This window comes from Pyrus communis, chromosome 3 (assembly GCF_963583255.1).
Source record: "Pyrus communis chromosome 3, drPyrComm1.1, whole genome shotgun sequence".
In the NCBI taxonomy this organism is placed as follows: Eukaryota; Viridiplantae; Streptophyta; class Magnoliopsida; order Rosales; family Rosaceae; genus Pyrus; species Pyrus communis.
In genome coordinates, this window is record NC_084805.1 from 28,580,052 (window position 1) to 28,596,827 (window position 16,776).

The 16,776-nt window shown below is 36.6% G+C and overlaps 3 protein-coding genes across 3 annotated transcripts; 1 reads left to right on the forward strand and 2 right to left on the reverse strand.

Moving 5' to 3' along the window:
* The first annotated feature begins 4,756 nt into the window (after positions 1-4,756).
* LOC137727354 (putative cyclin-D6-1) lies at positions 4,757-6,776 on the forward strand. Its single transcript, XM_068466219.1, has 6 exons — positions 4,757-5,112; positions 5,285-5,371; positions 5,466-5,561; positions 5,749-5,950; positions 6,179-6,309; positions 6,396-6,776. The coding sequence occupies exons 1-6, from the start codon at positions 4,804-4,806 to the stop codon at positions 6,666-6,668; spliced, it is 1,098 nt and encodes a 365-aa protein (XP_068322320.1). The 5' UTR covers positions 4,757-4,803; the 3' UTR covers positions 6,669-6,776.
* Positions 6,777-9,198: 2,422 nt separating this feature from the next.
* Positions 9,199-11,532, reverse strand: LOC137728577 (disease resistance RPP13-like protein 4). Its single transcript, XM_068467325.1, has 2 exons — positions 9,460-11,532; positions 9,199-9,216 (listed from the first exon to the last, which is right to left on the reverse strand). The coding sequence occupies exons 1-2, from the start codon at positions 11,530-11,532 to the stop codon at positions 9,199-9,201; spliced, it is 2,091 nt and encodes a 696-aa protein (XP_068323426.1).
* Positions 11,533-12,369: 837 nt separating this feature from the next.
* LOC137730188 (uncharacterized) lies at positions 12,370-14,583 on the reverse strand. Its single transcript, XM_068469247.1, has one exon. The coding sequence runs from the start codon at positions 14,511-14,513 to the stop codon at positions 12,453-12,455; it is 2,061 nt and encodes a 686-aa protein (XP_068325348.1). The 5' UTR covers positions 14,514-14,583; the 3' UTR covers positions 12,370-12,452.
* Positions 14,584-16,776: the final 2,193 nt, after the last annotated feature.

Below are 16,776 nucleotides of genomic sequence, written 5' to 3' on the forward strand. Positions count from 1 at the left end.
GGACAAGCCAACTGGTGTATTTTCTATAGCTTGCTAGCTGCCCAAGATGCTCATATATAGATCGTACTGTTAAGTTGTTAACCATGGTACAAGCGTGACCAAGAACTCCAATATGGTTAAGCAAAACACGATGTGAAAACTTACTTTTTTGACAAATTGACATTCTAATGTACTTGAATTTACAGGGAGAGGGTTCAAACTTAAATGCAAGCAGCAAACGTATTTTGACTTTATTCATACTTGCACTGCTAAAACTTTATATGAGCTTTTTGAATCACTAAAAAGAATACTTGAATCGTGTGACCAGTTATGTCTATATTTATTATTAACAACTCATCACATGTTGTAACTTACATAAATAATTTGGATGGACAAAATGTCTATATTTCAAGGTGTAATATTATTAAATTATACATATGTTATAATATGGTGACGGTGTGTTGCTCAAACTAATATAAACCAAATCTAATCAAGGAGATCAGTTTAAATAGAAAATTGCCCTATATACCATAATTGCAAACTTGAAATGGGCACCATTAATTTGACACAGAATTCGAAATTGGAATGTGCAAATAATTAAAAAGATGTAGAAGAGTCTATCGGACGAGCCCGTGACAAGAATATGGACCCTGTTCCCGTTGCATGAATCGTGAGCATGCATGCTTCACATTGAGGGATAAGTCAATGTGTATACGTCAAATCGTACGACTAGCTGTTTGCTTGTATATGTCCTCTTCTGAGATCCTTTCTGAATCTTTTTTACCAAAACTTACGGATCAAATGATTCGAGTTTCTAAAATTTAATTTAACGGCTAAAAATACATACTCTTTTTAAAAGGTATAATAATTTTAACGTTGGATCAAATTTTAAGAGTTCAAATCACTTGATCTGTGAGATTTAGTGAAAGGGATCCAGAAAAAATCTATTTTTCCCCACTACCCACTAATTACCATTTCTAGACCCATCTAAACCCCAATGCGAAGGGAAAGATGATTAATTAGAATAATCAATAATATTTGGGTTTTTAGGGACAAAGCAAACAAGTCATCACGAATGCTCCATTTTTGGAAGCTTCCCAAAAGCTTCGTCTTAATTTTACGTGGGTCTGCTTCTCCGCTGTTATCCTTATAAATGAGAGGCTCAAGTTCAATAATCTGCATTTCATACGGATTTCTCTCTATCTATATAGATGGGACGGATAGGTGATACTATTTTGTTTGTATAATTTTTACGTATGTTTTTGTGGGATCCATTTCATAATGTAGTTGAATGATTCCAACCGTCTACCTTCTAGGTCTTCCTTAAAAGATCATATCTATAAAAAAAATACCAAAATCTAAAACCATATGATCGTTGGATTAAAAGTTTAGAGTTTCCTTGTAGAACTATTTGTGTCCATTTTCTTCACAATAAATGAATGTCCTAGTGATTTTGGATTTGTCTTTTTTTTTTTTTTTTTTTTTTTTTGTGTGTAGGAATGATCTAAGAATGATGTTCTAAAAGATAAAAAATTTGAATCTTTAAAATATATTACAGAATAAGCTTCATAAAAACGTGTGTAAAAATTTGGGCGATCCAACTCTTGAAAAGTTAATTTGTAAATGTACAGCTCCCCACAAACACATGACATGGTCTAATTATGCTTCTGCGTATTGATATGATGAAATGATGTCTTATTCGATGGACGCAACAAAGCTGTTGAAAAGTTAATTTGTATATAGACAGCTCCCCATTTTCTTGTAACTTTCAGATATCCTTAATCTCCTGTTAAAATTATAATTGATTAATTAGTTGAGAAATTAAAATGATATATAAGCCAATGAGTGACATGCAGAAGAAACTAGAAATGATTTAAGTTTATTTATGTACCATGACTAGGAGATATATATATGTTAGTTGTTGATGATGATATGGGGCACTATGGGACCTGGAAAATTCAGGAAACTTTAAAAGTATGCACATAAACATAAAACGTCCTAGCCAGGGTCTCACATTGAACACAAGAACATGAACCCAACTGTCACCCTGCCATGACAAGGAAAGACCAATATTGTCACGGTTTGCATGCATCGTCTTTAATTAAATTAAAAAATTTATTTCTACAAAAAAAAACTCGAAAAATTATCATTGGAACGAATGGTTGTGTTGTGCGTGGTTGGTTTGTTGGGCAACATCCAGATATATACACAGTCTATTAGTTTTTTTTATAGATGTTATCGGAGATGTATCATGGGATTTAGGCAAATCACGTAAATCAAATAACTATATATATTTAAGGTAATAAAGCAAAATCTATCATTTATGACACCGTGTGCATTTTAGGGTTTTCAGTAGTATTCGTTTGCTTATGGAAGAAGATGAAAGAAGGAGAATATCAATTTCAAAGAATCAAAGCAAGTTATATAACTAAATACATATTTGAGGAAACAAGGCAGTGCCCTAGTTTACTATTCATCTTGTAAATCGTACTGAATCAATGAAACGCATATACTCCATATGTTTTAGTGGTGGGGTTCAACTTCAACTGGGAAATTTCTATGAATTTATTAGATCTCTTTAGGTGGGGTTAAATTCAGCTGATGCTTTTCTGGTTTTACAAGATATAATATGGCGGATAGTCTATTTCCACCTGCACAAAAAGCTTCAACTTTAAATTCTGGGAATCCGATATTGGCATTTATTGCATACACGTGAATCACATGAGAGTTCAATGCAACCTCAAATGGCCCCCAGAAAACCTAATCTAGCAGAGAAAAATTAAACAAAATGATGGATTTTGGGTGGGGGTGTTCAATCATATGATGAGGATTTAAATGTAAAATAAGGTGATTTAACAAAGAAATAATATTAATATACACAACGACTAATGTCAATTATAATATAGTGAAGTCATCTAGATATCATATTACTTACAAAAAAAACCTATATTTAGCTGGGATCGATGTTGGATCAAAAGTGGCGAAGTTTCCTCGTTGGGACACATGCATGGGTGAATGACGATAGCATGCATATAATGCATTTTTGCTCATCCCCAATTGATTACCTTTAAATTAGTTTAAACTTTGAAATTCGTGTTTTAAATAACTTAAACCAAACTAATTTAACGACAATCAAAGAGGTAGAGGGGTTCGAGTATCAATCACTCCCACTTTAGGGTAATGAGCAAAGATGCACTTATATATACCTATATGCATACGTTTCCACAAGCATTGTGAACGATTGATGCATGTGAGTGCCATTATGAGTCCTGCACATCCATAACCGTCTATGCTTAGGAAGCTGCCAAAAGCATATAACTATTCAATAAATTCGGTCCATATATAAATTGAAAAAGAAGTGTAAGAGGGAGCATGATGTTATGTAAGATCAAATTCTTGAAAACAGAAGCATGATAAAAGTGGGGAGAGGAGAAAGATGGTATGGCTGTGCTGTGCTGTGCTGTGCCAGCTACTGCTAGTAGTTCTGTATTTTGTGTGCATAGCGATGGATTTAGTAGCCTTCTCTTTTGAATGTACCGGCGTTTATCGCGGAAAATGGGACGATAGATACCACAACTGTCCGTGTCTCTCTTAATATCTTGGTACACACACACACACATATATATATGCTATATTCTGTAACACCCAAAAGGGACCACTAATTGTCACGTTCTTCTGCTCATAATAGATTTTCACTATTGAATTGCCAATTGAAAGAAAACTATCCGATCGATTCCAGTCCCAACTATAGTCCAATTGGTTTATCTGTACACTCCCTTAACAATGTGTTTCATTTCAAACTGTTTGTACTTAAAAGTAGCTACGGTAAAATATTACCGAACAAGTTACGGTCATTCAATCGGGCCACAAAGAGGAGAAAAACTCTCGTGTCATAGGGATATATATAGCTCCGAGATAAGGAAGTTTTTCTCCATCCAGAGTTGGTCCTCATGTTTTTAATAATAAAAACAAACTAACAAAATTTTTTTTTTAACAAACGATATTATCTACACTAAGGGGGTGGGCAAGTGAGCTAAGCCTCACAATGGGCTAACAATAAATAGTTCAAATTCGCCTTTGGTGAAGATCAAACTTAAAACATCTGACTTACAAATGAAGAGAAATATCACTAGACTATATTACTAAATGACAACAAAAATAATATAAATTTAGGTTTTGAATTACCCCCCTTAACAGAATAAAAGAAATTCTAAGGTGAATATTAGATTTAAAAGTGGTTTGACTTAACTCTTTAGTCATTGTTTTTGTTTTTATTTGGACTGACAAACCATTCTCATATTTCTTTGCATAAGCATCATTAACTTCTGCATTAACAGTGAATAGTTTTTTAGGATCGATTAGTGATTAGTTAGATCCAGAATTAAGGGTCAGTGGGTATTGTTTTCTCCCTGACATATACAATTCCCAAAAGTCTTGATAAAAAATAAAGAATGCAGCCTAATGCAAGGTTTTTTAATTTTTCAATCTGGGAAAGTTATTCACTCTCATATATATGCTTTGTTATAGACAATTTAACCTGATGAGTAGAGAACTTGCAGCTGCCGGCTTCACAAGTCGTTTCTTAACTTTTTAATGTGAGACAATTTTTTACGTCCTCGTACTTTTCTCTGTAGGCGGTTAAAAAATTCAGTAAAATTGAACCAAATTTATGCTGTTTTCTTTTTCAATGAGGAGAGAATGAGTAAAAGGGACCAACATGCATATAAGTTAATGGAAAGAGAGAGAGAGAGAGAAGACTGAGTAGTGAATGTGAAGACTTAACCACACACAGGCACAGCAAAGCAGCTTCTTTATCAGCACAGAATGCGAAGCTTCTCTTTCCCATCATCATTATTACTCTCTTCAAATTTCTGCTTCAAAGTCCTCTCCTTGACCTCCTCATTCACTCCTCACAATCTACAAACACAAACAACTTCACCAATTCAGAACCAAATCAACCAAGAAGCGGACATGGATTATGAGTTTGATCTTCAGGAACACAACTCCGATACAATCCCAGATCTCTTTGCCTCAGAAAATGATCACATGCCCTCCCAAAACTTCCCAAACAGCTCAAAACACACTGATTTCTACTTTACTTTTCGCCTCAAAGCCATTTCTCGGTTTTTACAGGTAAAGAAACGAGATGTTATTGAAACTAAAAAAATCATTCCGCATCAACCCCTTTATAATATCGTTTGTTAAAGGAGCGTATAATGACTTTTTTGGACTTCATGATGGCTTTGTGTTTCTACTCGTACTCTACTTCTTCAGATTGGTCTGAGCTTGTGACAATTTTTATCAGGTTCGGTATTCTTGCAACCTTGACCCTTTCATACCTTACCTTGCCATTAACTACCTGGATCGATTCGTAACGAAGTGCGATATTCCGGTAACAAAGAAGTTTAATTTCTTAAATTCCAAGATAATGTCACATTTTTTAGCTCTTACTTCTTAATTAGCTTAGAAAATCATTCACATTGCAGCAAGGAAATCCTTGGGTCTCAAGGCTTGTGGAAGTATCTTGTCTATCTCTAGCTGCAAAGATGAAGAACACACCCTTCTCCTACTGTGATTTTCAGGTAACTTAATAGCCCTTCAATTGCAGCGTGACCGCTCTCTTGCACCTAAGTTCAAATCCTCCTTCTCATATAGAGTTAAAATAGTTTACAATATCGTTTTTTTTAAAAAAAAAAACTGAGAATGATATATACAATATCTGAAGCAGAAGAGCTAATTGTTTTGCTTAAATGCTTATATATGTAACAGAGAGGGGAAGGTTTCGTCTTCGATGTGCAAACGGTTCATAAAATGGAGGTTCTCATTCTCAATACTCTAGATTGGCGGATGAGATCGATAACTCCCTTTTCTTTTCTGCATTTCTTCTTGTCTTCGCTGGACTTAAACGATCGGCCACTTACACAAGGTCTCAGAAATCGAGCTTCGGATATCATCTTCAATGCCCATAATGGTACTACTTATTAATTGTTCAAGTACTTCCGCTTCATAGATTAAGGCTAGTGATTTTAACGCTCCTCATTTAGACAATGCACTTTCACGTGCTGAGTAAAAAAAAAGAAAGAGTGTCAAAATCACTAGCCTAAACTGATGCGTGATTAACAAATTATTAATTATGACTCACAACCTTTTTTTTTTTTTTTTTTTTTTTTTTTGAATTTGAATTTAAATTTGATTGCAGAAATTAAATTTGTAGAGTTTAAGCCATCAATAATTGCAGCATCAGCTGTCCTATCTGCATGCCATGAGCTGCTCCCACCGAAGTTCCCTCCTTTTAAAGCTTCACTATCATCTTTCCAATATGTAAATAAAGTACGCACAATATCAACATTACAAATTTTCAATTAATTAAAAAAAAAAATCATATGATTTAATTAGTATTTAAGTTTTTATTTCAGGAGAGTTTGTTCAAATGCTTCAATTTTATGCAAGAAATGGTAGAGAATGAAAGGTTGGATACTATGTCCTGCACAAGAACCCCAGTGAGCGTTCTCGACCATCGCCCTACTAGATTTGAAAGTGAGAACACCATTGGCAACGTGGCGACCACCACCACATATACTTCTGTTTCTTTGGCAGCAGAGAAGAGAAACAGCAAAAGGCGTAGATTAACTGGTACTTTCTGCAGTGAAAATATGTACAAGCTTTCTTATCATGTTCAACAGTGCTGATTTGTTTGGTTGTCTCTATGCCTCACATGTAATAGTTACCCTCAGCTACCTTCCGATAGATGCACTAGTTGTTATATCACTAGGTGCATAATAAGAGAAATAAACACATAATTATCTAAAATTGTTGTTACTCAAGAATCTTTCATCAGACTTAGCCCTTCGTCGGGTAAAAAATTTATGTGGTACTTGACTTGTCATTGAATTGTGCTGAGTGCCACCACCATCCACTCAAAACTTGTCATTTATTAAACCAAATTAATAAAAATAAGTCCTTATTTTCTCAAGCGCACCTCCTCCCTTCTCTTGCTGTTCCCACCAACCCACTCCCATCATTAAATCAATCCATGCCCAAAAATATACTTGAATCTTGTTCGCTTCATACCTAGAAGAGCCTTGTTATTTTTCTTCTACTCATCGAATTCTTTATTTTGCTTGAAAAAATATATAGCATATATTGTTTCTGTGTTGTTTTAGGGTTTTATAGGGATGTGCTGAGTGGCACTATCATCCACTCAAAACTTGTCATTTACATAAAGAGAAAAGCTAAGGAGACTCTTTTAAAGTGGAACTCTCCATGGACTTTGACATGTGTTTTTATAGTGCCCACTCTGCAATGTGTTTTAATGATCCGAATTGTTTATATTTTAGAATATCATTCATAGATTATCCTTACAAAAAATTAGATAAATCCAAAATTATTAAAACATTCATCTGTAGTTAATAGAGAATACAGTTTTACAAAGAAACACTAAATTTAGGTCTCGTTTGGATGTGTTTTTAGAATGACTAAAAACGCTTTTAGAGAAAATATTTTTCGGTTCCAAAAGCACTTGAAGTGCTTTCTGCAAGAAACACCAGTTATTTGGTTCTTCTAGGAAGCACTTTAAGTGCTTTTTTAGAATTTACTTGTATTTTAACTAAGGATTGGTTCAAAAAACATTTTAACCAAAAGCGTTTTTAGTCATTTTAAAAGTACATCTAAACGAGCTCTTAATCCAATGGTCATATGATTTTGGATTTGGGTCGGTAGACATGATTTTTGAGGTAAGGTCTAGAAAATAGACTGTTCGGATCGTTAAAATACATTACAAAATGAACCTTATAAAAACGTACGTAAAAAACAAAAATAAAAATAGTATTACGGATCCGCCCCCTTTTAACTATATGATATCTTATAAAGTAAGAATAAGTGTATCTGGTTACCAAATGAGCTATTCAGACTATAATAAAACTACACTAGACATAAGCATACAATTTGGTTATGGAATTAATCATACCGTTGCTAGCAGTTGCAACAAACAATACAAGGATACAGCAGCAGATTTAAACATAAATATTCTAGTTCTAGTTCTATTAATGATGATTGTTGTTCGATTCTTCTTCTTGCTTTGAGTCTGCCTTTTAAATATTTTTTTTTTTATGTTTTACTTTTGAATATTTTTTTAGGTTTTATGTTATATTTAAACTGTTAAAACAATTATTATATTTAATGTTTTAACTAACGACAAAGTTTTGATTCAGTGGGTGATAGGGTCATTCAATTAGTATATTTAATGTATTTTATTTTGGGGATTTGGGATATGATACAAAGGGCGCTGGACAATGGATTAGGATATTCTCCCGATCTAAGGATGAGAATCCTCCTGATTAAGGAATATAGGCTGTTGGATGAAAATTCAACGGTTATAATTATTATAATTTTAAAAGGATCCCTTGTTTGTAACCGTTGAATTTTCATTAAACGACTTATGTTCCTTAGTCAGGAGAATCTTCATCCTTAGATCAGGAGAGGATCCTAATCCTTGGACAATGAGGACAAAACGGGCTTTTCAACAAAAATTTGTGCAAACACACGTTATTTTTTCAGTACGATTAGTATGTATCATCTTTGTCGGATTGGATCCCTACATATAAGTATAAAGCAATAAAGCTTAAATGTACTACAGAGCACGCATGTGAATCCCACACAATTAATAAAACAGACGTAATTATTTGATTAAGCGATGTTCTAAACTATTTTAAATTTAAATAAAGGAAATTTCAAACCCAGTTGTAAATAGTCGAACATATTATTTTGGCCAATTAGTTTTGTTAGATATTTTGGTCTAAGATTGATATGCTCAACGTTTGTTTGGATATAAGTTACGGTGTGTTAGAGATTTCATTTATTTAACTATAAGAGTGGACCCGTAGCACCAATTTTTTTTAAAGAAAATTAATGAAAAAAACTTGAAAACTTTGAGTTTTAACGATAAGGACAAAATAAAGGGTAAAGTGAATAGTGCCAGGTTTGATTTTTAGTGTAAAAATATGATTTTTCATTAAAGTGAACAATACCACGGACTTTTCGTTAAAACTTCCCTTTTTTTTTTTTTTTTTTTTTTTTTACCTAACTTTTGAAGATATGAATAAAGGAAGACGACAACCTGGGTTTTCCATTTTCTTCCTTTATTTTTTTATTATTGTCGGTGCAATGGACAAACAAATAATAATAATATGGAAAACCTTTCACAAGCACAGTATTAAATATTCAGTCTTTAGTCTGATACTGCAACAAACGTCAGATTAATTTAGTCAGTATTATCCGATGATAAATTATCTTATCCGACTAAAATAGTCAGTACAGTCCGAGCTACCAAACGAGGCCGTTGATACATAAACATATAATTTGGTTATGGACTTAATCATACTCTAGCTCTAGCTAGCAGCTGAACAATACAAGGATACAAGTGTAGTTCTATTAATGATGATTGCTGTTCGATGCTTCTGCTTGCATTGAGTCTGCGCTTACCCACACACCCTCATTATCGCATGGCATGGAACTGAGATTAGGACAATCGAATATCTCCAAGTAATTCAACTTTGGAAACAATTTGTGCAGGCTTGGCCAATCCATCTGCAATTCTTCCAAGAACTTCAAGCGTAAAACTTCGACGTTCTCTCCGCGACGCAAATCCGAGAGCTTTCCCCCTCTGATATGGAGCTTCTCTAGTTTACCTAATTTCCATTGCATCAACCAATCAGGAATCTTAGAATCAGGGAAGTAATGGAGGTTAAGTTTCTTCAAAAGATCAGGACCCGATGGAGAGCCTGAAGCCTTTGATCGAGAAACTGGCGGCATTGATGAAGGTGATGATTTTATTGACTTTAATTTTGGGAGGCTGGCTAACTTGATTAGTTTTGGGCGGCTGACTAACTTGATTAGTTTTGGGAGGCTGGTTGATTTTGGTTGTTCATAAAGTCTTGACCATGATATGGATAAAGACCCGAGCTTTTTAAAATCTGCCAAAGAAATCAGCTCTCTTTCCACAGCGTCGGACTTTTTGTTTTTGTCTACATGGATACTCAACTTTGTTAGATTTTGCAAGCTTGACAAATCAGCTAGCTTACAGGGCTGGCGTCCACCTTCTGCAGCCCTTGGCTCACCAATCACAAACCCTTTAAGCACCTGGAGCTTTGAGAGCAAAGCAAGCCCTTTCGGCATGTGGCTCATCAAGTAGCACTCGTACATATCTAAGTGTGTCAGGTTCTTGAGTGAGCCTATCCCTTGAGGAATTTTCTCCAAATGAAGACAGCCGTTGAGGTTCAGGATCATCAGATTGCTGAGTTTGCAGACTGCAGCCGGAAGCTCAGAAATTCCAGAGACTCCTCGAAGACTCAAGTACCGGAGATCTCTCATATTCTTCAACCCTTTTAAGAACTTGCTGTCCTCTACCTGAATCAGATGTTTGGCAGAACTCTGCCATCTTCCAAGCTGCAACACTTTGACTTTTTTCATCTTCGAGAACCAGTCTGGTCTGAAGTCAAGATTGGGCTCATTGACATTGATCATACATTGAACTTCCTCCTGTTTAAAATGGCATGGCAATTTGAGTATAGAAGAACCTTCTTCGGTTTTTACCAGGCATGACCTCTTAGAGCGAGTAAAGTCTTCGGTAGGATTTCCATCCACATCGAAATCGAAGAACGAATACCACTTTGCAAGCATGATCACGGCATAACGAGTAGCAGGGTCCATAGTGCAGCTGTCAGCACTTGGTCTGCGCTTTTTGTATTCCGGCTTGATGAGACCTTTTTCTGTAAATTTCTCGAAGAATTTATTTGCCGTCTCCTCAGCAGTCTTGCCTTCTGCTCCCAAAGTGTCTATAAACCCCTCACCAACCCACCAATGGACTAAAACTTTCTTCTTTATGACAGCATTTTCAGGGAAAACTGAGAAGCAGAGGAAGCACGGCTTCTCTTCGTCACTTAGACCGTCATAGGCGTTCTTAGTTTCTTTGAAAGCTGAACTCTCTTCCGTCATGTTTTGCAAGTTCAAATCTTGCAGTTCTAAGGAATGATGAAGGTTGAATTCCGCACGCGCCATGGATTTTAAGCTCTCAGAAGATAAACGAGGAGGGTGAGAGAGTAACTCCTTTAAACGGGAGGTGATGCGGAGAGTTTCGTTAAGCTTGTGAAGAAAATTTGGTCTGCTGCTGTTTTCGAGTGTCTCCGTTCTCTCGTTGGAGGCACCATGTAAGCTTTGAAGAGCTAAATCTTTGATAGCACGGTTGAGATGATCTTCCCATTGCTTCAGTCTGCCATACGCCTTTTTGATGTAAATGAGATCACTCTGGATTTTCTGTAGTATTGTTTGCAGATTACAAGAGGAAGAGTCTTCTTCACTGTTGGTGGTGCTGCTGCTTTTGTGATTTACATAATCTATGTCAGTTGGAAAATGTTTTGCATGACACACAAAAGTGGGCATGATAACTTCATTGAAAAATTGGAATGGAGTGACCTGCCCGGAATTCAGGTACGAAAGAAGGGCTAGAGACCGATCAGGTGACTGGAATGAAGGGGTAAAAAGCACTTGTGTGGACATGGTGGATGATAACGGATAATCAAGAAGGAATTGAAAACACAATCAGAGAAAGAACGAGTTGAGACTTGTTCATTGAAAAAACAAGAGCTCAAAGAGTTTTATAAGTGGTCCTAGTGCTCATCTCGTCCGTTGAATGTTCTTCACAGCGCACCAGTAGGGACCATTTTACACAATGATTACTAGTAAACTTTGGCATGCTGTATCAAAGACTTGTCGAAGAGTCAAGGTCTCCCTCCACGAGTTCGGTGTGAGTTTTCTCAAACCAAAACTACTGTATTAAAAATCTCTGTCTAGGTCCCGCCTAAGTGCTAGACGGCTGATCATTACTCCGATTAATCATTCGGCGTTTGGAAATTAAGAAGGGGCTCATAGACTTGCCCAGGCTCCCGCCTAACTCGTCCAGACCCGCTTAAACAACCATTTAGGTTACGACTCTCATTTGGACAGAAAATAGATAACTTTTATTTTGTATTTTATTTTTTTAATAAATTGTAAGAGATTTGTTGAATACTTGGATGAACACTCATTATATGCTTGTCCCCATATTTTTATTATGTTCTAATATTTTAAAATCTATTTATCGTTATATTTGACAAATTATGTATCCTATTAGAATTATGTATTCTTTTTTTGAAGTATAAGTAGAAATTTATTTATATGTTATATAATAAATTTAATTAAAGTTAAAAAGAAAAACAGCATAAGGCCCGCCTAAACGTCTAGGTGTTGGACTCAAGCCCGCCCCAACTAGCACCTTTTAAAACCGTGAAATGAGCTACTGGACTTGGAATTTCATCTGAATTGAATGAACGGAAAAAGTTCATTTTATTTCATACCAAGAAAATAAACTGTAATAAAGTCATACAATATATTTCATCCCCCTAAAGAAATAAAAGATAAAGAAGCTTGGATGGATGATTTCACTTGACCAGCACCATTTTTCCAGCATGGTTTTCGAGCTCATAGAATTGTGTTCCCAAGCCGAGATGAGTCATCAGTAGCCAAGTGAAAGTCAGAAGTTCTCCACCCCTGCTTGGTTGCTGAGCATGTACAATTGGTCTACAATTGATGGAAGCATAGGACAACAATTCCACCCACACTCGGCTCATTAGCTCCCACGAGTCTCCGCGCAACTTTTCAAGCTCTCCTACTAGGAAACATGCATCAAACAATACAGATTTGCTTTTACTTCCCTTCACAGCTGCTGATCTGTATTTGGCCTTCACAGCAGTGATCTCGTCGCAGGCTTTTCGATGATCAGATATTGAGTGCTTGGAAAAGAACCTCTTTGCCTCTGCACGAGTGTCCTGAAAGACTATATGCCAATTTCCCAAGAACGGGGCCATCATCTTGTGCTGCATCACCAGAAGATAAAACATATAATCTGAAAGTATTTTGCAGATTTTTCGTCTTCGGTTATGATCAGCATTTTCCACAGGTTTTGCAAAGTAGAGTTCCGTTGCAATGTGCCACAGAAGAACACTTTCTGCATACTGATACTCCTTTACACTCCATTTGAGTTTAATGTAATCTGAAGTCCACCAGAGAGCCCAGTCCCCTCTTTGTGAGCATGCCTCCATGTTGGTTCTTCTGTTGTTTGCTTCCAAAGATTTTATCCTCAGCTGCTTGAACACGAAGCCCTTGAGCTCATCCGTGAATTCCTCAGAGGAAGAAAAGACTGAAACTTTTATCTTTTCTAGGATTCCTCTAAAACCCACAAAACCACCAATAGCGAACACCCATTCTGGACGCTCATCCAGGCAATTCCTTATCATATTATACTGGGACACCAATCCAGACCACCTTCGTCTTTTCAATATCCATGCAGGGATATAACATTGGCTCCAGATGTTTCTTAAGGCAATGATGGTCCAGTCAGAGAAAATGAGCTTCAACAACACAGATAGTGTGTCGAGGACTATGGCTCCGACAAGCAATGCATAAGTAAGAACAATGTCAAACTTACCGAACTCATGTTTCTTAAACTCATCTTTTTCAGCTGAAGCGAACAACATCAAGGCACCGATGGTTGAACAGAAGGTAATTAAGCGGAGCAAGTAGCCAATTCTGTGTCGCGCCACAAATACCTTGGTATGGAGGACCTCATACATGAAGCTGAGCTCATATTCTATCAGTTGAAAAGCACTGATGGGAGTTCTTTCGAGAAAAAAATATCGACTGCGCTCCCTATCATTGAAGCTCAGAAGGAACCCAACAATGAGTCCTTTGAAGCTTTCGAAGAAATGATATGATTCCTGCAATAACTCCATGTCATCTAAAGATTCTTGAGAAACTCCATCAACATTGGGGTTTTCTTTATGATTAATCCCTTTCCCAATGTGCAATGGCCTTGTTGGCAGCGGCATCTCCACCATTTCTGACCTCATTGTAGTAAATATCGCGACGGTCTCTTCATAGTCAGGACCGGGTTCTGGATTTGGCAGTGCAGTCTCTCCAAAATGGTCCAAGCTTGCAAGGTAAAGACAGCATGTTCTCTCCCCAAATTTGATAGTACCGGCAACAAACACTAGGATCGTCGGGATCCAAAGCTTGTTTTCGACAAGTGTCAAATAGAAACTATACGCAGCTGCCAGGACTTGTAGGATGAGTTGAAGCAAGTGCCTGAGCCAGAACTCATTGTCCTCCAGAGCAAAAGAAGTAATCGTATCAGGGCCACCAAGATGCACCAAAAGAAATGAAGCCCAGAATGCTAAAAGGTCTTCATTATTTCCAGAGTCGCAAGTCCCTGACTGGCTTTTGGAGATTACCCCAATGGAAACAGCAGCAACCCAGTCGGAGAGCAAGTACGCCGACCAGATCAACCCTAGGAGCAACATGCTTCTGCATTGTTGCCTGAACGGCGCGGAAAGCGTTAGGAAAACTTGAATAGCAAGGCTCAAGAGAATGCAGCCCCTCAGATTCCATACATCCCATATCTTCATCAGCTCTTTGGGTATGGGTAGCTGCATAGTTCTCACCATATTTCCTCCTGTAATTAATCTCCTCCAAGTGCATAAAACTTGAAGCTTAATTTGCAGTGTGTGATCAGAAAGAGAGCTTAATTTGCAGTGTGTGATAAGAAAGAAAGCTTTGTCGTCTTTCTTGAGTGCGCGACTTTGTCTCTCTCTAGATTGACTTAAAAGAGACATTGGGTCACAATCATATGATGGTGGAACCAATTCGGTGGAAATTTCATACTCGTTTTTGTTTTTGGTGATAGTACGCTAATTATATATTAACACAAACTTTGAATATTCTATTCAACTTCCCAGTTTTTGAGCTGCAACCGCTGCGAAGTTGGGTTCAGCAGCTTCAGCATTGTGGATTGAGAGAAATTTTTCGTTGTGACTAGAACACTGGTGATACATCAAGTATTTTTATATAAGTGGTGGGAAATTTTGTTTTTTAAGTTATTAACTTTTTAACACACATATCTCATCATTTCTGTTGTGAAATGTGGTGCACCACTCTATCTTGAACACTGAAAAATCTCTTGTGAATTCAGATCCTTCAACGATGCATTCATGTATGGTAGTCTTTGGTACAGTCTCATCTTTTACCAGGAAGCCCACGAGACGACTGATTCAAAGCGTGATTTGGGACCACGCTAGAGGCCGCCCATTATTCAGTCTTTGTTTGTACCATATGTGATGGAAACAAGCCATCGGCTGACCATAAAGTTTTCAACGTGTAGGGAACACAATTAGATATATCAAATATTATAATACAAGTGATTGAAATTTGAAAATTTTCAGTGTATCAGAAACACAACCTAGTACACCAAGTATCGCAATACAAGTGGTTGAATTTTTTTTCTTTCCAAATACCCAATGATTTGCATTATAAGTGATCTCTCTGGCTAACCCCATAACGAGTTAATGGGAGCTTTCTACTCCTTGGAGTAGAAGCCCCCTTGCTTCAGGACTGTGCCACCACCACAACAACGATCAACAACGTAAGATGTTAAGTCTGATAGGATGTTGTGTATTATGCTAAATCAGCATGATTGTAGTGATGTGTTGGCATTGCTGACTAGAACAAACAAGATTTAGTTAGAATTGTTGGTTGTTAGGGAGTGAATTAGAGAGGAAGCTACCTAGTCACTATATAGGGAAATACTGTAGAAGGAAAGCTGTTGTTGTAATTGGTACTGTAACAAGAAGTATATCCTTCACTGTTACGTTGAGTAAGAAGCAGAGTGTGGGTTGTATCAAAGTCATTATGTGAAATCCTGCTTCTGGATTTCACTATTGTAAATTACGTATTATGTATTAGCGAGATTTTAAATTATTTCGAGAATTTATGTGAGTTTTATTAAATTTAGATTTTAATTAAATTAATTTGATTTTTGAATTTCGATCAGTAATCGTTAAAAATTTGTAGACCTTACGAGATCATATTAAGTATAATTGGACATAGCTCAATCTTATGAGTGCATAGACGAAAACCGTTTATGAATTGGAGTTGAAAGGAAGAAATTAGAGGCTTTAAAAAAAAAATTAAAAAAAAAAAAACTGAAAGCTGCCAGATGGCAGTGGGAGAGAGGGGGAAAAGGAGAGAAAAGGGAGAGAAAAGGGGGAGAGGGTGCCAATCAGAAAAGGAAGAAATGAGGGGAAAGGAGGGAAGGGAGAATGAGAGAACCGGCCAAGATCGTTCGCTCTCCAATGGCCTGCAGTATACGAGAGCAATTCCACCCATACTTCACTCATCAGATCCCATTTCTTATCTTTCTCCTTCGACAGCAGCAGGTTTAACTTCTGTGTTTACCTCGAGCATTCTTTTGCAGGCATTAAACTGTTCCTCTCCTGGTCCCAGCTCCCTTCTGCTAAAGTTATCTAAAATTGGTGTTACTCAAGAATCTTTCATCCTACTTAGCCCTTCGTCAGACAAAATATTTGTGTAGGACTTGACTTGTCACTAAATTGTATTGAATGGTGAGTGCAATTACCACCCACTCAAAACTTACCATTTATTAAACCAAATTAATAAAAGACTCCTTGTTATGTTCAAGTAAAAATATAAATATAAATTGCTACATAATTAGTTAGTTAATTAAAACCGAATAACAAAAATAAAAGGCTTTATTTTTTCAAGCGCACCTCCTCACTTCTCCTTGCTGTTCCCACCAACCCAATGCCATCATTAAATCAATCCATGCCCAGAAATATACCTGAATTAAGTTCACTTCATCAAACCTAGAAAAGCCTTGTTATTTTCCTTCCACTTATCGAATTTGTTGTTTTA

Bases quoted from the DNA above. Each gene is read 5' to 3' on its own strand.
- LOC137727354 (XM_068466219.1), top strand. From the start codon at position 4,804: ATGCGAAGCTTCTCTTTCCCATCATCATTATTACTCTCTTCAAATTTC. The intron at 5,113-5,284 runs GTAAAGAAACGA...AATTTTTATCAG, and splicing joins CCATTTCTCGGTTTTTACAG to GTTCGGTATTCTTGCAACCT. The intron at 6,310-6,395 runs GTACGCACAATA...TTTTTATTTCAG, and splicing joins CTTTCCAATATGTAAATAAA to GAGAGTTTGTTCAAATGCTT.
- LOC137728577 (XM_068467325.1), bottom strand. From the start codon at position 11,532: ATGTCCACACAAGTGCTTTTTACCCCTTCATTCCAGTCACCTGATCGG.
- LOC137730188 (XM_068469247.1), bottom strand. From the start codon at position 14,513: ATGGTGAGAACTATGCAGCTACCCATACCCAAAGAGCTGATGAAGATA.